General features: G+C 43.5%; 1 protein-coding gene across 6 annotated transcripts in view; it reads left to right on the top strand.

Annotated features, from left to right (window-relative positions):
* The window catches only part of LOC118385286 (regulator of G-protein signaling 3-like), a 249,205-nt gene that overhangs the window by 52,870 nt on the left and 170,957 nt on the right, over positions 1-25,378 (top strand). For 3 of the 6 annotated variants that reach the window (XM_052521181.1, XM_052521182.1, XM_052521184.1), the window contains one exon: positions 16,892-16,959. The exons of 2 other annotated variants lie outside the window; for them this stretch is intronic. In XM_052521181.1, the coding sequence (XP_052377141.1) occupies positions 16,892-16,959 (68 nt within the window). Of the gene's footprint in view, positions 1-16,891; positions 16,960-24,492; positions 24,796-25,378 lie in introns of those variants that run through there. One more of the 6 variants, XM_052521183.1, reaches the window with a different exon arrangement.

The following is a 25,378-nucleotide window of genomic DNA, read 5'->3' as shown; positions in this document are numbered from 1 at the left end:
TGTGTGTATGTATCCTACATCAGTGCTGATTCGCTACTGTGTTGTAATGCTGATGGCATCTGGCTGAATGTAGGGCAACTACACCCTATTATAACCAGACACATGGACATGGGATTGGGCAAATCCAATTCATTAGGTCTGTATCTATTGTAGCCTGTCCCTCTAAATCTTTCATTATTTCACCCTCTTTTCTGTCCCACATTAACTCTATAATCCATGTCCTGTTCTTTTCTCTTTCTTTGTCAATCTCTTCATCTTTCTATCTCCCTTCTCTCTCACCCTCTCTCACCCTCTCTCACTCTCTCTCACCCTCTCTCACCCCCTCTCACCCTCTCTCACCCTCTCACCCTCTCTCTCACTCATTAACCTCATTTGTTTTATCTGCCCATTTTGCTGTCTCTTACACATCATTAGTTGTACACAAAATGAATAGAATCCCACATTTAAATCCCACATTCAGTTTGACATACCACCTTAAACAACGGGTGATTATTTGAAAAATGTGTCTTTGAAAACCAGAAAGGTGTACCCCGTGTTGCACAGGGAGAGAACAGTAATGTTCACCATTCTGTGGTTAATGAACATAAAGCAGGAAGTGGAGCAGTTTTGTGGGACTCGTCTGGTTGGACAGAGCACTGGTCTCAGTGTTGCCCTATGCAGTGGTGTAGTGTTGGTTAGTGTGCCATGTAACCTTGCCTGATCTCCTTGACCCAGGACCCATGTTCGAGCAAAGGCCCAGGGGCCATCACAGCCATCTCAATATGGCAGTGTCATCCGCCAGCACTGCTCATTTTCCCGTTACGCTATTGGTGAGCATTAGCCTACTCCAATAGGGTAGAATAGAACCACGTCTTGTCTGTACAGTAGCTTTACACACACAGCGCCGTCTAGGCACCCGAACCAACAAAGACAGGAGCCTCTGTCCACCCAACGAGCAATATGGAAATTGAGATGAAATTTACATCATCTTTTCTCTATTCTATATACGTTACATAAGGATGAGAACTGAACTGCCATGCCTTATCAGCAGACTAAAAGCACATTTTCTGGGAGAAAATGGGAGACGACAAAAGAGCACGCTGAATGAAGGCTCTGGATGTTAATCTTGCGTTGCTGTTAGATAACTGTCCAAGCTGCTCATATCACTTTGAGAGCTGAGAAAAAAAGGAGTGCTTTATTCAATCAAACCTGCAGTGCAACACAGTTGCCTGTAAAGCCTTCCTTGTTGACTGGCGTCAAAACAAATCAAGGAATGGCTTCGGTAAGGCAGAAACAGCAGATTGTCTTTATAGGTGGAGCCTTTATTTTTCAGAGAAGGATTAGACATGTTTATGCACAGTGATATTGCTATACATGAGCAACGGTGGATTGAACTTTTTAGAGGTAGAAAAAGCTCAGACAGAAAGAGAAAGAGGGAGATAGAGATCGAGAGAATGGGGCGGCGAGAGACGCATGGTTGGCATCACTTAGGTCTGCAATTTTAGACAATGTTTATGTTCATTTAGTTTGTCTTATACCTTAAAATAAGGCCATACTATTTTTTTTCCATGCCAAGACAGATTAAGAGACACAGGAGAGAGAGAGAGAAATGTACAGAGAGAGAGCATAGTGAGAGGGAGAGAGAGAGAGAGAGAGAGAGAGAGAGAGAGAGAGATGTACAGAGAGAGAGCGTAGTGAGAGAGAGAGAGAGAGAGAGAGAAATGTACAGAAAGAGAGAGAGCGTAGTGAGAGGGAGAGAGAGAGAGAGAGAGAGAGAGAGAGAGAGAAATGTACAGAAAGAGAGAGAGAGAGGGAGAGAGGGAGGGAGAAATGTACGTAGTGAGAGGGAGAGCGGGAGAGAGAGAGAGAAATATACAGAAAGAGAGAGCGAGTGAGAGGAGAGAGAGAGAGAGAGAGAGAGAGAGAGAGAGAGAGAGAGAGAGAGAGAGAGAGAGAGAGAGAGAGAGAGAGAGGGATGTACAGAAAGGGAGAGCGTAGTGTAGAAAGGAGAGAGAGAGGGAGAGAGAGAGAGTACAGAAAGAGAGAGCGTAGTGAGAGGGAGAGAGGGAGGGAGAAATGTACAGAAAGAGAGAGCGTAGTGAGAGGGAGGGAGAGAGAGAGAGAGAGAGAGAGAGAGAATGTACAGAAAGAGAGAGCGTAGTGAGAGGGAGAGAGGGAGAGAGAGAGAGATGTACAGAAAGAGAGAGCGTAGTGAGAGGGAGTGAGAGGGAGAGAGGGAGAGAGAGATGTACAGAAAGAGAGAGCGTCGTGAGAGGGAGAGAGAGAGAGAGAGAGAGAGGGAGAGAGAGAGAGAGAGAGAGAGACAGAGAGAAATGTACAGAAAGAGAGAGCGTAGTGAGAGGGAGAGAGGGAGGGAGAAATGTACAGAAAGAGAGAGCGTAGTGAGAGGGAGAGAGGGAGGGAGAAATGTACAGAAAGAGAGAGCGTAGTGAGAGGGAGAGAGGGAGGGAGAAATGTACAGAAAGAGAGAGCGTAGTGAGAGGGAGAGAGGGAGAGAGGGAGAGAGAAATGTACAGAAAGAGAGAGCGTAGTGAGAGGGAGAGAGGGAGAGAGGGAGAGAGGGAGAGAGGGAGGGAGAAATGTACAGAAAGAGAGAGCGTAGTGAGAGGGAGAGAGGGAGGGAGAAATGTACAGAAAGAGAGAGCGTAGTGAGAGGGAGAGAGGGAGAGAGGGAGAGAGAAATGTACAGAAAGAGAGAGCGTAGTGAGAGGGAGAGAGGGAAAGAGGGAGAGAGAGAGCGAGAAATGTACAGAAAGAGAGAGCGTAGTAAGAGGGAGAGAGGGAGGGAGAAATGTACAGAAAGAGAGAGCGTAGTGAGAGGGAGAGAGGGAGGGAGAAATGTACAGAAAGAGAGAGCGTAGTGAGAGGGAGAGAGGGAGAGAGGGAGAGAGAGAGAGAAAAATGTACAGAAAGAGAGAGCGTAGTGAGAGGGAGAGAAAGACAAATGTACAGAAAGAGAGAGCGTAGTGAGAGGGAGAGAGGGAGAGAGAGAGAAATGTACAGAAAGAGAGAGCGTAGTGAGAGGGAGAGAGGGAGAGAGAGAGAGAGAGAGAGAGAGAGAGAGAGAGAGAGAGATGTACAGAAAGAGAGAGCGTAGTGAGAGGGAGGTGAACGTTAAGGACTGAAAAAGATGAAGGGAAACATGTTGTTTCTGACCCCAGTGTGTCAATCCCACAGCTCTGATGGCTGTGAGGAATACAGAGACACAACATGCACTTTTAACTCAACCATAATTCTGTCAAATGTCCAGTCAGTGACCCAGTAGGGCTCCGGCAGACATCACAGTGGAAGGTTTCAGACATTTCAACTGTGATTGTGAGTTGCATGACTAAATGACTAAATGCATGAGTTGCATGACTAAATGATAGGCCGCTGATCAGGCTTGTAATTGGACAGCTGTGACTTTTCTTTTTTTTTTGTTGTTGTAAAGTTGAGCCAGGATTATCTGAGAGAGCTAGTGTGACCTCTGACACTGCTGTCATGTATGTGTCTTGATTAATACCGATAGGAATATTTAAATAAAGAATGAGACTACCTGAGAGAAGCAGAGGTATGTGAGTACCTGCACTAATGTAACACAAACGTTTAAAACTGTAATACAAATCGAAGACCAAATGCACTGCAGATGATGCCCGTTTTCTTCCTACAGAGTCATACTGCCAGCCTCTGTTAACCATCTCTTTTTACCACATTCCCCTGCTTTGAATTCATTCATGTCATTGCTATTACAGCCACACAATAGGCTCATAGCATCAGTATTGTGTCTCTGCTGCACTGTGATTGGACTACAGACACAGTGCTGACCAATCTCCCTCCCGATCCAGCATGCTCTGCTCTGAGTATGTGGCGCGCAGAGTCGGGCGGTAACTGATTACATTTAAATATATATATATATATTTCACCTTTATTTAACCAGGCAAGCTAGTTGAGAACAAGTTCTCATTTACAACTGCGACCTGGCCAAGATGTAATTAGTCACATGTTATCTGATTACATAAAAACTGCAACTGTAAAATGCATTTGATGGATCCTTCGTGTCTTCTTCTATTGCGTCTTAAGGGGAAAGTAATCCAAAAGTAAATGAAAGTAATCCGATTCCTATTTGCTAATCCCAAAATTATGTTACTGACTACAATTTTGGGCAGGTGACGAGAAACTGTAACGGATTACATTTAGAAAGTAACCTACTCAACCCTGGTGGTGCGGCACATGAAAGCTCTTCCCTTCCCTTCCGCATGACTGCACATCGACATGGGCCAGACTGTTAGCATAATTGGCCAGGGTACCAGCCTTGCATTTAAAAGGCTAATTTAAGCACTTCTCGGGGAGTGAGAGAGATCGATCACACCACCTTTTGGTCTGCTGAACACATTCTATTGCAGATGTTTTCAACATCTTCTCCAATGGGTTAGACAGCAGGGCTAGGTAATGTACACCACCTGAGCTCCCACCCACAATCTCCTACATACACTTTGAAGGTGGTGGATGTATAGTATAGGGGAGAATGGTCTACCAATTCTGGTTTTGGGTGCATGTATGTGTAGAGGAAGGTCTGTTTAAGTGTGTTAGTGTCTGTCAGAGTTTATATGTACAGTGGGGCAAAAAAGTATTTAGTCAGCCACCAATTGTGCAAGTTCTCCCACTTAAAAAGATGAGAGAGGCCTGTAATTTTCATCATAGGTACACTTCAACTATGACAGACAAAATTAGAAGAAAAAAAATCAGAAAATCACATTGTAGGATTTTTTATGAATTTATTTGCAAATTATGGTGGAAAATAAGTATTTGGTCAATAACAAAAGTTTATCTCAATACTTTGTTATATACCCTTTGTTGGCAATGACAGAGGTCAAACATTTTCTGTAAGTCTTCACAAGGTTTTCAAACACTGTTGCTGTTATTTTGGCCCATTCCTCCATGCAGATCTCCTCTAGAGCAGTGATGTTTTGGGGCTGTTGCTGGGCAACACGGACTTTCAACTCCCTCCAAAGATTTTATATGGGGTTGAGATCTGTTTGTGTTTGTGTGTGTGAGTGTGTGTTCTCACTCTCCAGGATAACCAGTGTATTTAAAACTGACACAAAGGGACCTGTATGTGTCTGTGTATTTAACCATGTCTGTGTATTTAACCATGTCTGTGTATTTAACCATGTCTGTGTTAACCATGTCTGTGTATTTAACCATGTCTGTGTATTTAACCATGTCTAGTGTATTTAACCATGTCTGTGTATTTAACCATGTCTGTGTTAACCATGTCTGTGTATTTAACCATGTCTGTGTATTTAACCATGTCTGTGAATTCAACAATGTCTGTGTTAACCATGTCTGTGTTTTAACCATGTCTGTGTATTTAACCATGTCTGTGTATTTAACCATGTCTGTGAACCATGTCAAACCATGTCAACCATGTCTGTGTATTTAACCATGTCTGTGTATTTAACCATGTCTGTGTTAGTGTATTTAACCATGTCTGTGTATTTAACCATGTCTGTGTATTTAACCATGTCTGTGTTAACCATGTCTGTGTATTTAACCATGTCTGTGTATTTAACCATGTCTGTGTTAACCATGTCTGTGTATTTAACCATGTCTGTGTTAACCATGTCTGTGTATTTAACCATGTCTGTGTATTTAACCATGTCTAGTGTATTTAACCATGTCTGTGTATTTAACCATGTCTGTGTATTTAACCATGTCTGTGTATTTAACCATGTCTAGTGTATTTAACCATGTCTAGTGTATTTCCCTCAGACGTTGTTAGGTCAGATGGTCTCCACATGTGCCCATACAGCAGAGTGTGGAGGAAAGTATGTCATCTGTATGCAGTGAGTAGACACGTAATCAGGCATGCACACACACTCTCCTCCCCTGAAGTGCTGAAACATTTACACACCTTCCCAACCCACTTCTCTACAGTCAGTTGCGTCTGGCACTGTGAACACGAGAGGAATGACAAAGATGAATCTGAATTTTGATGTGGCAATCCATCATCGATCACAATCAGCACCACAGTGTGAATTATACCGTGACATTCGGGGGGGTTTGTATTTTTTTTCACAGGACTTCCTATTTGTGATATTTTTATGGGCCTAATAGTGAGAAGACATGTATTTTAACGGTAAACATGTGTTACCTTTTAATGTGGCATGAACACAACCAGTCCTGATGTTTTCATCTGATTGTCAAACAAATCACTTCGTTGCCCACGGCGAAATAATTCAAGCATTCAAACACAACATACACTCTTGTATCCTGAATTCATTGATGCATCTTGCTGACAAATTGACCTTTTTTGTAAAAAGAAAAGTAGGGACACCTGAAAGGGGGCTGAAACAGGGGTCGCAAATACAGCTGTGTCTGTCCCGAGCTCATCAGAGAAGGAATCTGAGGGCCCAGTTGAAACAATGTTGAAAGTTTGCTAGCGGGCTGGACTCAGATGATAATGTTGAAAGTTTGCTAGTGGGCTGGACTCAGATGATAATGTTGAAAGTTTGCTAGTGGGCTGGACTCAGATGATAATGTTGAAAGTTTGCTAGTGGGCTGGACTCAGATGATAATGTTGAAAGTTTGCTAGCGGGCTGGACTCAGATGATAATGTTGAAAGTTTGCTAGCGGGCTGGACTTAGTTGATAATGTTGAAAGTTTGCTAGCGGGCTGGACCCAGTTGATAATGTTGAAAGTTTGATAGTGGGCTGGACTCAGATGATAATGTTGAAAGTTTGATAGTGGGCTGGACCCAGTTGATAATGTTGAAAGTTTGCTAGCGAAAGTTTAAGACAGAGGGAGACAGGCGGACGAGAGAGATGAATTTGATTGAAAGAACCTGAACCAACTGTCACTGGTTTAAACCATGACAGAGAGGCGGGGGTGTTAGTTTAATTTGGAATAATCTTTTATTTTAATATTTACCACTGTAGCAGTACACAATTGCATTTTAAACAAATAGGAGAAAGGTTACATTTAGAGACCCCCACCCCCCAAGGTTTAGAATTTACAAAACGCTTACCGTGTACCTATGTTTGTCCTCTGTGTTTGTCCTCTGTGTTTGTCCTCTGTGTTTGTCCTCTGTGTTTGTCCTCTGTGTTTGTCCTCTTTGTTTGCTGAAATCCATACTTTTTTCAATTAACATTAATCAAATACAACCACCAACGACTGTTTTCTTGTTGAAATTCAATTGGCACATTTGCGCTGAGTTGCCGTCTTTGAGCAACAGAAATGAGTCAGAAAACAGTCACGTTTGTTGTAAAAGTGTGGATTTCAGCAAAAAAAGAAAGGCATGCAACTACAGAGGACAAACATGGGTGCAAGGTACAATATAATTTGTTTGTGCATCAGCACATCTCAGTTTTTCATATTGGTAAATTAGTATTAGTCTAAACTTGTAGTAATCATGGTCTAATTACCAACCGGGGGCCCCCCATTGATTTCTTTCAGTCACTCTCACTCATATTTTTTGTGGCCCCCACATAGGGGCCCCCACATTACATTTGATATTTCACACTTGTATCCATCAATGTCTACTGAAACACGAGACCTTTCTACTGCATATTATTCGATTGTTTTGTTGCTGGCCTTTAACAGATGGCTTGAAATGCCTTTTAATCTGCAGATTAGATATTTATATGAAATTATAGTAAATGTCAAGCATCAATAATATCTCCCCTGTGTCACATAGAGCTACCATGTCCTCACATTTCAAAGGTGTTACCGCAAATTAGTTCATCCCCCTGCTGTGAGAAGACTGTGTTTGTTTATTTGTGCGTGTGTGCGTGCGTGCGTGTGGTTGTGTGCGTGTGTGCTGGTGTGTGTGTGCAAGAGAGGTCCAGAGATAGAGAGTGAGAGAGACTGTGTATATGACTCAGGTTTGCAATGATGTGTATCTGACTAAAGGGTAACACAAGCCTCAGGCTACTGTCCAGTTGATCCAAAGTGAAATTTCCCATCCTAATAGGTCACTTCCTCTCCTCTGTCCTCTCCTCTGTCCACTTCCTGCCCTGTTGAACTATAAAACACACAAAACTCAACCCATTGATTTGTTTTGTTTCTCCAACCATCATCATCATGTAGGATCTCATAATTTATCCTCTCATATGTATCGATATGAAAACTTCCTTAAATATGTTCTTCTAACTGACTGTTAGACCTGGAACCAACTAGGCTCATCAGGGAGAATCGGAGATCTGTCAGATTCTATGGAGTCTTTCTGGGGCTCGCCAATGGCTAAACTCCTGTTGGTGATGATGTCATGTTCATGGGCCATGTCACCAAGGGAGTGAGACACCGAACCCAAGACAGCTCGATTAGTCTCTGTCACTTTTCCAGTCCCTCCCTATTTGTCTCCCTGATCTGTCTCATTTGTCTGTCTCTCTTCATCACTTCCACATCTGTTTTCACCTGTGTCACATTTTCTCACTTGTTTTCAGCTGTCCCTTTTAACAATATAATGTTCAGGCCTATATACGTTTTTTTTATTGGTTGTCTTTCATAGTGTCACGGTAGTGCCATCTGACAATATCTATAATATCACCGTACAGTACAGTATGTAAAACCGAAACATGCCAATCACAAAAGCTGCAGTCCGCCCGGTCACCCTAAATGTCCCCGTCACATTGCGTCACCCCGTGTGGCATGATGAGTCAGTCACCCTCAGTTTGGTGGGCAGAAACCCTGCCTGTCTTTCTCTGTCGTTCATTTGTGCATCTGCTGCGTTATGTTCATCTATCTGTTTGCTCTGTGGGTGTCAGTCAACTTCCATAACCAAATTGCATTTCATCCCGCTCCTAGCTTTTGCTTCTGTGTGTGCTGAGTGGATGTCTGTTTTTGTGCAGTCTGTGTGTGTGTATGTCTGTGTGTGCTGTGTGTGTGTACCATAACCTGTGTTGCATTTCATCCCGTGTGTGTATGTCGTCATGTCTGTGTATGTGTGCTGTGTGTGCTGTGTGTGTGTATGTGTGTGTGTATGTCTGTGTGTGTGTATGTCTGTGTGTGCTGTGTGTGTGTATGTCTGTGTGTGTGTGTATGTCTGTGTGTGCTGTGTGTGTGTATGTCTGTGTGTGTGTGTATGTCTGTGTGTGCTTTCCTGTCTTTTCTTCTCTGCCGTATAGCTGTCTTTGGGCTCCGGGGGAAATACTGTTTCATTCCATCTCTCAGCGTTTGCCTGCATGTTTTCATGTCCTATTTTCTCTTGATTTACCCAGGATGCAGGGTTCACCCGTCACATCCTTTTGACAGGTAACGTGTCAGTAAGCATCTGACGGGTTGTGTTTTCTTTCTTTCTTTCTTTCTTTCTTTCTTTCTTTCTTTCTTTCTTTCTTTCCTTCTTTCTTTCTTTCTTTCTTTCTTTCTTTCTTTCTTTCTTTCTCTGTCTCTGTCTCTGTCTCTCTTTCTCTCTTTCTCTCTTTCTCTCTCTGGTGCAGCCTCTGCTTTGACCACTTTCACCAGAGGTGATGGGGAGGAAGAGACATTTGTGACAATGTGTCCTTTTCAAAGCGTCACTCAACCAGATGTAGCTTGCCCTAAGAGGGACACAAGAGTGTACCTTCAATATGCATAAGCTGCTCTCCCCAATGCTCCAATTCACAGCAACATTTTAAAACGCCATCACACAGGGTCAGCGATAGAGCGAGAGAGAGAGAGAGGGGGAGTGTGTGTGCATGTGTTCAGTTTAATCTAGTTTAGTTCTCAGAATGTCTTTAATTTGATTTAAACATAATTTCTCACACTCAGCTCATATTAGCGCATATGGGTCAGCCAATACAGTATGTATATATGCTAATTTCTTTCGAGCCTTGACACCTCATCAGACACATAATTGTGTCAGTGTCACAGTGTTTTTAACACCCCCTCTCTCCCATTGACACCCAACCCACTCGGCACAGATGTAATTTCAACGTCTAGTTATTATTTACATTTGGTTGAGTTGTTAACTAACGTGAATTCAACGTGAAAACAACATTGGATTAAGGTTAAAAGTTCGGTGAAAAAAATTCTAAATTCCCTTGACAATGATGACTTTTAGCAAATCCACTCAGTTTTCCATGTAGATTCAACGTCACTGCAGTGATTTTTTGTTGTTGTTATGACGTGGAAACAAAATGATGTCCTCACGCTTGAGGAGATTTTAAAAAAAAATATATATATATATATATATTTTTTAAATATATATATATTTCACCTTTATTTAACCAGGTAGGTCAGATAAGAATAAGTTATCATTTACAACTGCGACCTGGCCAAAATAAAGCAAAGCAGTTCGACACAAACAACAACTCAGAGTTACACATGAAATAAACCAACATGCAGTCAATAACACAATAGAAAAGTCTATATACAGTGTGTGCAAATATAGTAAGAGTAGGGAGGTAAGGCAATAAATAGGCCATAGTTGCAAAATAATTACAATTTAGCATTAAAACTGAAGTGATAGATGTGCAGATGATGATGTGCAAGTAGAGATACTGGGGTGCAAAAGAGCAAGAAAAATAAATAACCATATAGGGGGAGACATAACAGACGGCACTGTGATAGACTACATCCAATTTGCTGAGTAGAGTGTTGGAAGCTATTTTGTAAATTACATCACTGAAGCCAAGGATCGGTAGGATAGTCAGTTTTACGATGGTTCGTTTGACAGCTAGAGTGAAGGAGGCTTTGTTGCGAAATAGGAAGCCGATTCTAGATTTCATTTTGGATTGGAGATGATTAATGTGAGTCTGGAAGGAGACTCTACAGTCTATCCAGACACCTAGGTATTTGTAGTTGTTCACATAAGTCAGAACCGTCCAGAGTAGTGATGCTAATCGGGCGGGCAGGTGCGGGCAGCAATCGGTTGAAGAGCATGCATTTAGCTTTACTAGCATTTAAGAGCAGTTGGAGGCTACGGAAGGAGTGGCATTGAAGCTCGTTTGGAGGTTTGTTAATACAGTGTCCAAAGAAGGGCCAGATGTAATGACTGTTGGTGGAAGAAGGTGAGGACCAAAGCGCAGCGTGGTACGTGTTCGTCATGTTTATTAAAAACTGAACACTAAAAATGCAAAACAACAAAGAGACAACCGAAACAGCTCCGTCAGGTGCAACACACACTAAACAGAAAATAATTACCCACAAAACCCATGTGGGCAAGTATGGTTCTCAATCAGAGAAGACGATAGACAGCTGTCCCTGATTGAGAACCACACCTGGCCAAACAACACAGAAATCAAAAACATAAAAAATGAACATAGAATGCCCACCCTAGTCACACCCTGGCCTAACCAAAATTGAGAATAAAAAGCCTCTCTATGGCCAGGGCGTGACACCAGATGTATACAGAATGGTGTCGTCTGCATAGAGGTGGATCAGAGAAACACCAGCAGTGTGACATCACTGATGTATACAGAGAAAAGTGTTGGCCCGTGAATTGAACCCTGTGCCACCCCCATAGAGACTGCCAAAGGTCCGTACAACAGACCCTCCAATTTGACACACTGAACTCTGTCTGAGAAGCAGTTGGTGAACCAGGCGAGGCAGTCATTTGAGAAACCAAGGCTATTGAGTCTGCCGATGAGAATGCGGTGTTTGACAGAGTCAAAAGCCTTGGCCAGATCGATGAAGATGGCTGCACAGTACTGTCTTTTATCGATGGCGGTTATGATATCGTATAGGACCTTGAGCGTGGCTGAGGTGCACCCATGACCAGCTCGGAAACCAGATTGCATAGCGGAGAAGGTACGGTGGTATTTGAAATGGTTGGTGATCTGTTTGTTAACTTGGCTTTCGAAGACTTTAGATGTCAGAGCATGATGGATATAGGTCTGTAACAGTTTGGGTCTAGAGTGTCTCCCCATTTGAAGAGGGGGATGACCGCGGCAGCTTTCCAATCTTCAGGGATCTCAAACGATACAATAGAGAGGTTGAACAGGCTAGTAATAGGGGTTGCAACAATTTTGGCGGATAATTTTAGAAAGAGAGGGTCCAGATTGTCTAGCCCAGCTGATTTGTAGGGGTCCAGTTTTTGCAGCTCTTACAGAACATCAGCTATCTGGGTTTGGGTGATGGAGAAGGGGGGCTTGGGCAAGTTGCTGCATGGGGTGCAGAGCTGTTAGCTGGGTTAGGGGTAGCCAGGTGGAAAGCATGGCCAGCTGTAGAAAAATGCTTTTTGAAATTCTCGATTATCGTAGATTAGCCTCAGTGCAGTGGCAGCTCAGAGGAGGTGCTCTTATTTTCCATGGACTTTACAGTGTCCCCAAACTTTTGGGAATTAGTGCTACAGGATGCAAATTTCTATTTGAAAAAGCTAGCATTTGCTTTCCTATCTGACTGTGTATATTGGTCCCTGACTTCACTGAAAAGTTTCATATCACGGGGGCTATTCGATGCTAATGCAGTACGTCGCAGGATGTTTTTGTGATGGTCAAGGGCAGTCAAGTCTGGAGTGAACCAAGGGCTATATCTGTTCTTTGTTCAACATTTTTTGAATGGGGAATGCTTACTTAAGATGGTGAGGAAAGCACTTTTAAAGATCTACCAGGCGTCCTCTACTGATGGGATGAGGTCAATATCCCTCCAGGATACCCGGGCCAGGTCGATTAGAAAGGCCTGTTTGCTGCAGTGTTTTAGGAAGCATTTGACAGTGATGAGGGGTGGTCGTTTGACCGTGGACCCATTACAGATGCAGGCAATGAGTCAGTGATCACTGAGATCCTGGTTGAAGACAGGAGGGCAAGTTGGTCAGGATGATATCTATGAGGGTGCCCATGTTTACGGATTTAGGGTTGTACCTGGTAGGTTCCTTGATAATTTCTGTGACATTGAGGGCATTTAGCTTAGATTATAGGATGGCTGGGGTGTTAAGCATATCCCAGTTCAGGTCACCTAACAGTACGAACTCTGAAGATAGATGGGGGGCAATCAATTCACATATAGTGTCCTGGGCACAGCTGTGGACTGAGGGTGTTCTAAAGTAAGAGACAACAGTGAGAGACTTATTTCTGGAAAGGTGGATTTTTAAAAGTAGAATCTTGAACTGTTTGGGCACAGACCTGGATCGTATGACAGAACTCTGCAGGCTATCTCTGCAGTAGATTGCAACTCTGCCCCCCTTGGCAGTTCTGTCAGAAAATGTTGTAGGGGATGGAAATTTCACATTTTTTGGTGGCCTTCCTAAGCCAGGATTTAGACATGGCTAGGACATCAGGGTTGCCTGAATGTGCTAATGCAGTGAATAAAACAAACGTAGGGAGGAGGCTTCTGAACTGACTTTTACAGTTACAGAAGTCAACAAATGAGAGCGCCTGGGGAATAGGTTTAGTACTGGGGGCTACTGGGCCTGGGTTAACCTCTACATCACCAGAGGAACAGAGGAGGAGTAGGATAAGGGTGCGGCTAAAGGCTATAAGAACTGGTCGTCTAGTGCGTTGGGAACAGAGAATAAAAGGAACAGATTTCTGGGCGTGTTAGAATAGATTCAGGGCATAATGTACAGACAAGGGTATGGTAGGGTGTGAGTACAGTGGAGGTAAACCTAGGCATTGAGTGACGATGAGAGAGGTTGCATCTCTGGAGGCACCAGTAAAGCCAGGTGAGGTCTCCGCATATGCGGGACTGGGGACTCTACAGTGAAATGAAACAATAAGAACTAACCGTAACAGCAGTAGACAAGACATATTGACATTAGAGAGAGGCATAAAGGTTTCACAGGTGTTGATCGGGAGAGCTAAGACAACAACGGGTAAATGGCAATGAATTGGCAGAGAGGGTCAGTTTGGTACACACAGGACCTGAGTTCGAAGCTGGGGCCGACAGATAAACATGAGGTACCGTGTTAGTGAACAGTCCAGCAGGCATCAGCTGTGTAGCCGAGTGATCATAGGGTCCAATGAGCAGCAATAGGTGATTAAGGGAGCCGTTCGGTAGTTGCTGCTATGCTAGGCGAGCAGGAGACACGGCGTTCAGAAAGCTAGCGGGCCGGGGCTAGCAGATGGGTCTTCGGCGACATCACAACGGAAAAGCCTGTTGAAGCCACATCAGACGATTACATCAGCAGACGAATTGTGATGGATTGGCAGGGCTCTGTGTCAACAATAAAGGGTCCTGGCCAATTGGCAAAAACGTTTTGTAGCCCAAGAGTTAGCTGGTGTAATCCGGTGATGTGGTAGACAAAAGCAGTCCCATATGCTCTGGGTTGATATCGCGATGTGCAGACTGGCAGGTATCGACTGAGCTAAAGCTGGCGGGTGTCCGAGCTAAAGGTGAAGACCGCTAACAATGACTAGTAGCTAGTTAGCTGGCTTACTTCTGATTGAGGTTCCAGTTATAAAGTATAAAAATAGCAGATCCGTACCACATTGGGTGAGGCGGGTGAGATTAAAATATATATGAAAAAAAAACATGAAAGGGGACAAGACAAACACACGTCCATCTACTACGCCATCTTGATTTGTCAAACATGATCTTAAAAACAACTGTGAAAGAAGTCTGCTTGATGGAGAGAATGTTCCTTCATTCTCTCCATCAAGTGCTTATTTGTTTGTGGTGTGAAAGGAGGGCCAGGATGTCAAGAGAGTGAAGAGATCTTTCATGCTACTTGGGGAGAGAGATGTTTTATGGCTGGGCAGCTCTGTGGCAAGGCTGCTAACGTTGGCCAATGGCCAACACTACTCTTTGTTCTCTCTCTCTCTCTCTCTCTCTCTCTCTCTCTCTCTCTCTCTCTCTCTCTCTCTCTCTCTCTCTCTCTCTCTCTCTCTCTCTCTCTCTCTCTCTCTCTCTCTCTCTCTCTCTCTCTCTCTCAATTCAACTCAAGGGGCTTTAATGGCATGGCAAACATATGTTAACATTGCCAAAGCAAGTGAAATGGATAAACAAAGTGAAATAAACAATAAAAGTGAATAGTAAATATTACACTCACACAAGTTCCAAAAGAATAAAGACATTTCAAATGTCATATTATGTATATATACAGTGTTGTAGCGATGTGCAAATAGTTAAAGTACAAAGGGGAAAACAAATTAATATGAGTTGTATTTACATTGGTGTTTGTTCTTCACTGGTTGCCCTTTTCTTGTACATATTGCTGCTGTGATTGCACACTGTGGTGTTTCACCCAATAGATATGGGAGTTTATCAAAATTGGATTTGTTTTCGAATTATTTGTGGTTCTGTGTAATCTGAGGAGAAAATGTGTCTTTAATATGGTCATACATTTGGCAGGAGGTCAGGAAGTGCAGCTCAGTTTCCACCTCATTTTGTGGGCAGTGTGCACATAGCCTATCTTCTCTTGAGAGCTAGTTTGCTCTGTTTTTTTGTTAATTCTTTCCAATATGTCAAGTAATTATCTTTTTGTTTTCTCATGATTTGTTTGGGTCTAATTGTTACTGTCCTGGGGCTCTGTGGTGTCTGTTTGTGAACAGAGCCTCAGGACCAGCTTGCTTAGGAGACTTCTACAGGTTAATCTACAGGTTCATCTCTCTTTAGGTGATGGCTTTGTTATGGAAGGTTTGGGAATCACTTCCTTTTAGGTGGTTGTAGAATTGAACGGCTCTTTTTTGGATTTTGATAATTAGTGGGTATCAACAAAATTCTGCTCTGCATGTATTATTTGGTGTTTTACGTTGTTCACTCTGTGTGATTAATGGTTATCCAAACAAAGGGCCGATGGGTGTGCAGGCTGGCTCTCTGGGGAGTTGGGATTAAAGTAACTGAACTCTCAGGCTCCTGTTTGAAGCTTGCCCCGTTACCCCGGCAACCTGCCTGCGGGATGGTAGAATGTGAACGAAGAAGCTGTAGGAGAACTAACTATGGCAGGCAGGACAGTGTGTGTGTGTGTGTGTGTGTGTGTGTGTGTGTGTGTGTGTGTGTGTGTGTGTGTGTGTGTGTGTGTGTGTGTGTGTGTGTGTGTGTGTGTGTGTGTGTGTGTGTGTGTGTGTGTGTGTTTTATTGATGTTTGTGTCTGTGCGTGTGTGTGTGTGTGTGTGCTCCTGTGTGTTATTGATGTTTGTGTCTGTGTGTGTGTGAATGCTAACACGATTATGAACTCCTCACGAGGCTAACGCAATGATGGAGAGATGAAGGGGAGGGTGTTTCTATGGGGTGGATGAGTTTGAAATCAAATCTCACCATCTGCGTGAGGAATGAGAGGGAGAGAGAGATAGTGAAATATAGAGCAGCAAAGAGTTAGAATGGCAAAGAGCGTAAGAATGTAAGAGAGACAACAGAGATATAGATACAGCTCAGTGTAAAAGGAGAGAGAGAGGGAGAGGGAGGGATAGAGATTTGCAGCTATATCTATAGGAAGGGAGGGAGGGAGGGAGGGAGGGAGGGAGGGAGGGAGGGAGGGAGGGAGGGAGGGAGGGAGGGAGGGAGGGAGGGGGAGCAGGCATCAGCATTGTGGGCCAGCTGAATGCTGCCTTTATGAGGAATGGTTAAAAGGACATTGAGGCTGGGGCGAGGCTGCCGTCACCATGGTAACCTCACAGGAGCCCTCGAAGGAGGGATAATGGAGTGAGAGGGAAGTTCCTTTTCTTTTTACCCCCTCCCTGCTTCCCTCCCTCTCTTGTGCTCTTCTCCTCTCTTGGCTAGTTGGGCGCAGAGTTTCCCAGAGTTAGTAGTTCTGTTTGTGCCTTATTAGAGGGGTCCTAACTGATGTCCCTTTCTCAACACACACCAAGGCAGCTCAGGACAGGCTTAATCCATTGGCTTGCAACGTACAGAGAAACGTTTGGGAGACTTTTTTTGTCAGCATCAAATTTGAGACATTATCTTGCATCTGCAATATATTGAGGATTTTTTTGGGCAGCACCTTGTTGAGAAGAAGAGGGAGTCCCAGAGTTGGTACCCTGAGGGTCCAGAGACAGAGAGGCTGAGATGTTCTCTAAATGCAGTGTCTCAGCCCGTGACTCTTTTGTCTTTCTTTCAGAGGCTGCGTTGTCAAACCATGGTGCTGCCCCCGAGACCACAAGACCTGAGAATATGCAATGCTTAACGGTGAGGAAATCTTTTGGAACTTCCTCTGTATGTGTCTTGTGCCTGTATGTACTGTATGTCTGGGTATCTGTGTGAGACATGGAGCTGTGGTGAAAGGACTGTGTTTGTGTGTGTGTGTGTGTGTGTGTGTGTGTGTGTGTGTGTGTGTGTGTGTGTGTGTGTGTGTGTGTGTGTGTGTGTGTGTGTGTGTGTGTGTGTGTGGACGCGTTTAACTACACGTGTTGCAAATCCCTATCAACTTTTCCTCATTCCGTTGCTTAAAATGTTTACCGTTGGATCCCAACCCTGGTTCTGCAACAAACAGTTGTTTTAGTGTGGATTTGTAAGTGGGGCTATGACGAGCTGAAAGCTAACACTGAGGAACAGGAAGTCTCTGTAATGTAACTCTATATTCAAGACTTTTACATCAGTTTTTGAATGTTCTTTTCCCTCCCTACATCTCTCTCCCATTTCTCTACCCCTCCCTCTCCCCCTCTATTCCCCTCTCTCTCATCTCTTGATGCCTGATTGAGGAGTCTTTGTGGGGTGTTCTCCTTGGACCAAGTTTAAAGAAGGGCAAAGCATTTTCACAGGTTGAATGAGGAACCGTTGGACTTTCTGCTTTTCAAGGCTTTTCTGGGCTTTTCCGTAACGTGTCTGTTGAGAGATTGAGAGAGAGAGAGAGAGAGAGAGAGATAAGAACGAACTGTCGGAAGATCCCACACTCCAAACAGGAGCCGCTCCGTTCGTCTTGTCTGGCTCAAAGACAACGTTGCAAACGCTCGCCTCTCTCTCCCTCTAATCCATCCTTCTGCTTGTTTAGAGCGGAATAGAAGGATAGAAAATGAAGAGAAAGAGCTCTCACATGTTTTTGTGTGCGATAGAAGGGTAACCTTCCCCCCTTTAAAAGGAGAACAGGAAAAAGTCCTCCTAAACGCCCAGTAGAGGGGATGTAAGGAGGTGAATGGTCTTTTCTGACAGTCTGTTAGCATTGTGGAGACAGTGCACTATAGGTTCCTCTTTGGCCTCTCTGTTAACCTCGAGTGAGCCAGTCACTAAAGGATAAATGGAACGGAGACATGTTGGAAATTAGTCGCTCTGGGTTACATTTGCCAGTTTTCTGGCCGACATCAATTGATTTTTCCTACACAGAGCAATCCCAGATAGCACATAACGTTCTGAGAACCATTTATTGATATTTCATTACTTTAACAGAATGTTTACATTACATTTGACATTTTAGTAATTTAGCGGATGCTCTTATCCAGAGCAACTTACAGAAGCAATTAGGGTAAAGTGCCTTGCTCAAGGGCACATTGGTCAACGTGTTTGCATGATTAATGGCTTAGGAAATTAATTTCCATGTGTCCTATCTGTGCTTGCAGTTGAAAAAAGTTAACTCAAAATAAGCATTGCTATTAAAAGTCTCGTTGAAAAATTCAATGAAAGTTGCTTTTAACCTTTATTGAACTAGGCAAGTCAGATAAGAACAAATTCTTATTGATAATGACGACATTTAAAGAAAGTTATTGATAAACCTCCAAATAACCTATAATATCTGTTCTCAGAGCGTTAATAAAACATTCCAGGAAAACCTTCAAGGAAATAAACATTCCCAGAACTGACAAAGTGTTCACTTCTGTTCTCAGGATCTCTCAGGACAAGTATGGCTTCGTTCCCACCACCAATGTCAAACCAAAAACGTACGTTCCCACAACTTCCAAGGAACTAAATATGCTAGTTGGGATTTTATTATTTTTCATCGATTTCAGAACCTCGCTGTTCCCAGCTCTCACGCTGTAGTTAAGCAACAACGAAAATAGGAGGGTGTTTTGATAAGTGGAAAGGGGTTTGCCAGAGTAGCACATTCACAATCCTGAATTTCCAGGAAAATGAGAGGAAATATAAAATAACCTAACATAACAAACATGATTTGTGTGCAAATGAATTACTTAAAAATCATTCAATGTGATTTTCTGGATTTTTGTTTTAGATTCCGTCTCTCACAGTTGAAGTGTACCTATGATAAAAATGACAGACCTCTACATGCTTTGTAAGTAGGACAAAATCGGCAACGTATCAAATACTTGTTCTCCCCACTGTACATAGAACATGGTTGCCATGTGCTTAGAATGTAAGATAGTCATGTTTGAAACAAATTTCATGGGACAATTGCAAGAACATTTCTGTGTATCAGTTGTCAGGATGGTCCGAAAGAAATACGTTTTCATTACACCTCGTTACTGTGGCCAAGGTGAACTACTGAGCTATTCACATCTCTTTGTCTGTTGGCAAGGGACACACACTGCTGTTAACATATAGTGTTTTCACCTTACATAGCTTGCAATTACATTGTGCATGTTCATTTATACAGTAACTATTATTCAACATGTCCTCATCTGGGATTTGGTTTACAGTACTCCAATCTCTCCACTGCGCCACCATATCCATGATAATTGTTGGTTAATCTGTTTATTCTCATCATTTCAGCAATTTAGGGGTGTATATGTATAGCATATTGAGCAGTTTTCATGACACTCCTGAATCACTATGATGAATCAAATAATATATTGAGTGTACTTTTTAACAGAGCTGATATTTACTTCAAAGTGCATTCACCCTATTGCTTACAAGTTGTTTAATCTACGGTTGAAGTCGGAAGTTTACATACACCTCAGCCAAATACATTTAAACTCAGGTTTTCAAAATTCCTGACATTCAAACCGAGTAAAACAATGTGTTGTCTTAAATCAGTTAGGATCACCACTTTATTTTAAGAATGTGAAATGTCAGAATAATAGTAGAGAGAATGATTTATTTCAGCTTTTATTTCTTTCATCACATTCCCAGTGGGTCAGAAGTTTACATACACTCAATTAGTATTTGGTAGCATTGCCTTTAAATTGTTTAACTTGGGTCAAACGTTTCGTGTAGCCTTCCACAAGCTTCCCACAATAAGTTGGGTGAATTTTGGCCCATTCCTCCTGACAGAGCTGGTGTAACTGTGTCAGGTTTGTAGGCCTCCTTGCACGCACACACTATTTCAGTTCTGCCCAACATTTTCTATCCCGTGCTTCATGGTTGGGATGGTGTTCTTCGGCTTGCAAGCATCCCCCTTTTTCCTCCAAACATAACGATGATCATTATGGCCAAGCAGTTCTATTTTTGTTTCATCAGAACAGAGGACATTTCTCCAAAAAGTACGATCTTTGTTCCCATGTGCAGTTGCAAACCGTAGTCTGGTCTTATGGTTATGTCGATATTGGACTCGTTTTACTGTGGATATAGATACTTTTGTACCTGCTTCCTCCAGCATCTTCACAAGGTCCTTTGCTGTTGTTTTGGGATTGATTTGCACTTTTTGCACCAAAGTACGTTCATCTCTAGGAGACAGAACACGTCTCCTTCCTGAACGGTATGACGGTTGCGTGGTCCCATGGTGTTTGTACTATTGTTTGTACAGATGAACGTGGTACCTTCAGGCATTTGGAAATTGCTCCCAAGGATGAACCAGACCTGTGGATGTCTCCAAAATCTCAATTTTGTTTCTGAGGTCTTGGCTGATTTATTTTGATTTTCCCATGATGTCAAGCAAAGAGGCACTGATTTTGAAGGTAGGCCTTGAAATACATCCACAGGTACACCTCCAATTGACTCAAATGATGTCAATTAGCCTATCAATAGCTTCTAAAGCCATGACATCCTTTTCTGGAATTTTCCAAGCTGTTTAAAGGCACAGTCAACTTTGTGTATGTAAACATCTGACCCACTGGAATTGTGATACAGTGAATTATAAGTGAAATAATCTGTCTGAAAACACTTGTTAGGAAAATGACTTGTGTCATGCACAAAGTAGATGTCCTAACCGACTTGCCAAAACTATAGTTTGATAACAAGACATTTGCGGAGTGGTTGAAAAACGAGTTTTAATGACTCCAACCTAAGTGTATGTAAACTTCCGGCTTCAACTGTACATATGTGCCTATGGAGAAGGGAGTAGGGTTCCTTCTGGACAGGGCCTAACTATTCTGACCCAGTAAGCACATGCCCTAAAGATAGCCCTTTTTGTGACAGTGGTTAGGGCCTTCAACATTGGTGCTAGTGGCCTGTGTTGGAGGCCTGCTAGAGGAATACCCCTACTATCACATTCTTAGCTATATACAATATGTTCATGTTATTATTTGGCAACAGTTTCAACACACCTAGCTGATCGAATGAAAATGCGCTTGTCCGTAGCTAAGTTTCCATCCAATTGGCGACACATTTTCTTGCAAATATTCTGAAACCGGCATAAAAACAATATGCGCATTTCCCCACCAGAAATGTGTCTCCGTCAAATGGACTAAAAGGATAAAAGGCTGTGCGTGATGAAGTAGTGCACATGAAAATAACTTTTTGCGGTTTAATTACCATGTACCGAATAAAAAATAAGACCCTGGATATTTATTGGAAAGGAGCATCAACCGCATCACCGTGCACCACCCTGTGAAGTTCATCGTAACTTATTTCCTCTGTAGCCCATAAACTGCATGCGTTCCCGAGTCGTAGCGGGAGGACCACACAACATCCTGGTGTGACTCCTGGTTCGTGACACATGTTTGTTGTACATGGTATATGTGGTGTAGATGTCAAAAAGACCATAGAGTTCTCTTTGAGACGCTCCGCTATATAGATATTTATGAGGTAGTGGAAATGTCATAATTCATGCTCAAGGGGAACTCCTGAAGATTCCCGTCTTTCAATGAGAAACTCATTTGAATTATATCAGATATGTGTGTTGCAACTGCTGCCAAATAATTACAGGAACATATTTTGCTAAGAATGTGAGAGTAAGGGGATTCCCCTAGCGTTTCCCAAGGACGCTGGTTCAAATGATCAAAGCTTGATGAGTTGTTTATTATTTCAATCAGCTGTGCTAGGGGCAAAAACCACAACGCGCCCCCTGGGGTCCCGAGGACCAAGTTTGGGAAACCCTGTTCTCGCAGATCTCAAACCCAGGCCACTAGTAACAATGTCAAACACCCTCACCAGTCTCAGTAAGGGATATCTCGAGCACATGTGCTTATTGGGCCAGTATAGTGAGGGCCTGTCCTGTCCAAAAGAAACCGTACCCCCTCCTCCCTAAGCACTTGTATAGATCTGAAACAACTTGATAGGTGGAATAGGGTGGATGCACTCTGAAGTAGATCTCAGCTCTGTTTAAAGTACACCCAATTCAAAGTCTGACTGATCATAGGGATTCAGGAGTATCATTAAAACCGATGAACATGCCCCACCCAACATTACACAACTGTACTGAAAGCCCTTAATGAATTGCTGAAATAAGTCAATCGAATCAATGATGAGACTAGTCAGATTAACCAATACATGACACAGACTTGGTGGCGTAGCAGGAAGATCATGAACCAAGAGGTTGTGAGTTCTCATCCCAGGTGAGGGCTGTTGAACGATGACTGTGTAAATGAACATGCATAATGTGTGTGTTGAATATGTAAGCTGGAACCTGTATGTTAAGAGCACTGTGTGTGTGAGTATCCCTTGCCAACAGACATAGAGCTACGAATGGATCAATGGTCCATCAATCAGGGTCTTGATCGGCTGGACACCAGTAATAATGTAATAATGTGTAATGAAACCATAACTTTTTGGAGGAGAATGTTTCTTTGGTTTAATCGGGTGATGTCCTGACAACTGCTACACAGAAATGTTCTTGCAAAGCTCCCATGAAATGTGTCTAGAACATTGATATCTTAAGTTCTGAGAACATGTTAAGCACGTTCTGGGTACCTTATTTTGGACATGAAGGGAATGGTCTCTTGGAAACATTCCTTTCCCATCATGGGAACATTCCTATGAAAACGATAGCTCATGACATAATGAGACTCTTAAGGGAACGTTCTCTAAAGTTGTGGGAACATGTGCTGTTAGCTGGGAGGCAGCAGAAACACCATAACAATAAGATAATGTACACTTTATGTGCAAAGGTATGTGGACACCCCTTCAAATGAGTGGATTTAGCTATTTCAGCAACACCCGTTGCTGACAGGTGAATACAATCGAGCACACAGCCATACAATCTCCATAGACAACCATTGGCAGTAGCAGAATGGTCTTACTGAAGTGCTCAGTGACATTCAATTTGCCACCTTTCCAACAAGTCAGTTCATCAGATTTCTGCTCTGCTAGAGCTGCCCTGGTCAACTGTAAGTGTTGTTATTGTGAAGTGGAAACTTCAAGGAGCAACAACGGCTCAGAACGGGACCGCCGAGTGCTGAAGTGCGTAAGCCCATAAAAATCACTCACTACTGAGTTCCAAACTGCCCCTGGAAGCAACTTTTTGTCATGTAGTGTAAGTCAGCAATGCACAGTAGATCACATGCTTTATGTGGATGAACGGTGGCTATTCAACATGTAGAATAGTCTGAAAATGACGGACGGTGTTCTGTGGTCAAAGACGGTAGGACTGCTTCACATGGCCTTTAAGCCTTCATCTTTTCAGCGTGTCTTTCCTCTTTCAGTGCAAAAGTAGCACAACAAGAAGTTGCTTGGATATTTGTTGCTAGTGTATGTGGGTGAATATGGCGTAGGTGGAATTCATAAAGATATGGGACTGTGTCTATTGTACATGGCTGTGTTATTGAGCGTCCACAGACTCTCTCCCACCTCCGTATGCACAACATACATGTTATGTATATAAAAGTGCTCACTGCCAGTGCTCTTCTCTGCTTCCACCTCTACAGTATGATCAGATGTCTGTGTATATGTGAGCTGTTTCTCTCACCTCTTTCTCCCAGCCCCATACTGCTGGCTCAGGAAGCTGTTCTGGGCTCATCGATGGCCGACGCAAAACAGGCTGGCCCGGACAGGGCTCAGGGTGGGGGGAGGCGAAAGAGAGGGGTTTGAGGGGGAGGGGGGGGTGAGGGGGCACTTCCTCCCATTCTTCTCTTGAGTGGAGTTCCCATGAGCAGCCATGCCAAGAGCAGTGTGGCTGGAGCAGGCCGACCCAGCACCAGTCTCGCCTCTGTGACGCCAGCCCCCACACACGGACACGCACACCGCGAGCACAGCGCTCGTCTTCTCTCCGCAGAGCAGAGAAGACCGGATAGTGCTAGGAAGACTCACGGTAATGTGAGGAGCCGTACACAGCACTTTGAGGACACAGTGTCGTGAGGAGCTATACACAGCATTCTGAGGACACAGTGTTGTGAGGAGCCATACACAGCACTCTGAGGACACAGTGTTGTGAGGAGCTATACACAGCATTCTGAGGACACAGTGTTGTGAGGAGCCATACACAGCACTCTGAGGACACAGTGTTGTGAGGACCCATACACAGCACTCTGAGGACACAGTGTTGTGAGGACCCATACACAGCACTCTGAGGACAAAGTGTTGTGAGGACTCATACACAGCACTCTGAGGACACAGTGTTGTGAGGACCCATACACAGCACTCTGAGGATCTAATTGTTGACTGCGCTGACCACATACAGATCATTGTTTCTAGTGCATCTCATTGACTGTCTGTTGACCATCCAGATAGGACCATACCTAGTGGTTGCTGCATAGAGGACAGCAATCAACACAAACCGTAATGACTGGACTATAGAGGATCCTGACAAGTGAACCACCATACAGAGAGGTCTGGGATCAAATTTGGAACACACATTGAAGAGCACATACAGCATTGTGAGAACCCATAGAAGAACAGAGGAACTCTAAAGGAACATCCTCAGGGAACCATCCAGGACGGTAGACAGAGAAGCATCCACAGTGGATCTGTCCTCAGGAGGAGCTTGTAGACATGCATACCATCCACGGGCTGTGTAGGATCTGCATCACTGCTAGACTGCCTCAGGTTTGTTCCCCTAGACAATCACCTGGAGAGAGGGACGGTGGGAGAGAGAGGTGGATGGAGGGAGAGATAGAGGTTTGTTGTACATGGGGGTGTGACAAATGGGGGGAGAGTGTCAAGTAAGTGTGTGAGTGAGACGAGAGGGAGAGGACAGGGTGTGGGGTAGGAGAGTGTGCGAATGGATGTGTGGAGAACGGGGGGAGAGGGAAGATGGAAGGAGAAGGGGAGGGGAGCGGGACGGGTGCAGGAGTAGGGTTCTGTGTGTAGCCAGCTCTTTTGGAAAGACTGCAACACTGACAAAGAGAATACATTAGATAGCACGGGAAATAACAAGGGAAAGCAATGGTAGAAGAGCAATGACGTAGGAAACAGACAATGATCAATTGGTTGTGAAACTGAAACTACGTGTGTATCGATTTTTAGGATAGTGAAATTGGATTAAGGCACTGGAACAATGATAGAAAGAAGAAAAGTTAGGGAATTTATATCAAAGCCTTTAGGTGTTTGCCATTGGACAGCTCAGTCCAATAGTGTCTAACATGTAAGGGAAAGCGATGAGGAGGAAACCAGTGTAAGAAACGAGAGG

Source organism: Oncorhynchus keta, chromosome 6 (assembly GCF_023373465.1).
Source record: "Oncorhynchus keta strain PuntledgeMale-10-30-2019 chromosome 6, Oket_V2, whole genome shotgun sequence".
In the NCBI taxonomy this organism is placed as follows: Eukaryota; Metazoa; Chordata; class Actinopteri; order Salmoniformes; family Salmonidae; genus Oncorhynchus; species Oncorhynchus keta.
Note: the sequence above shows the minus strand (reverse complement) of the source record. Positions and strands in the feature narration are given on the sequence as shown.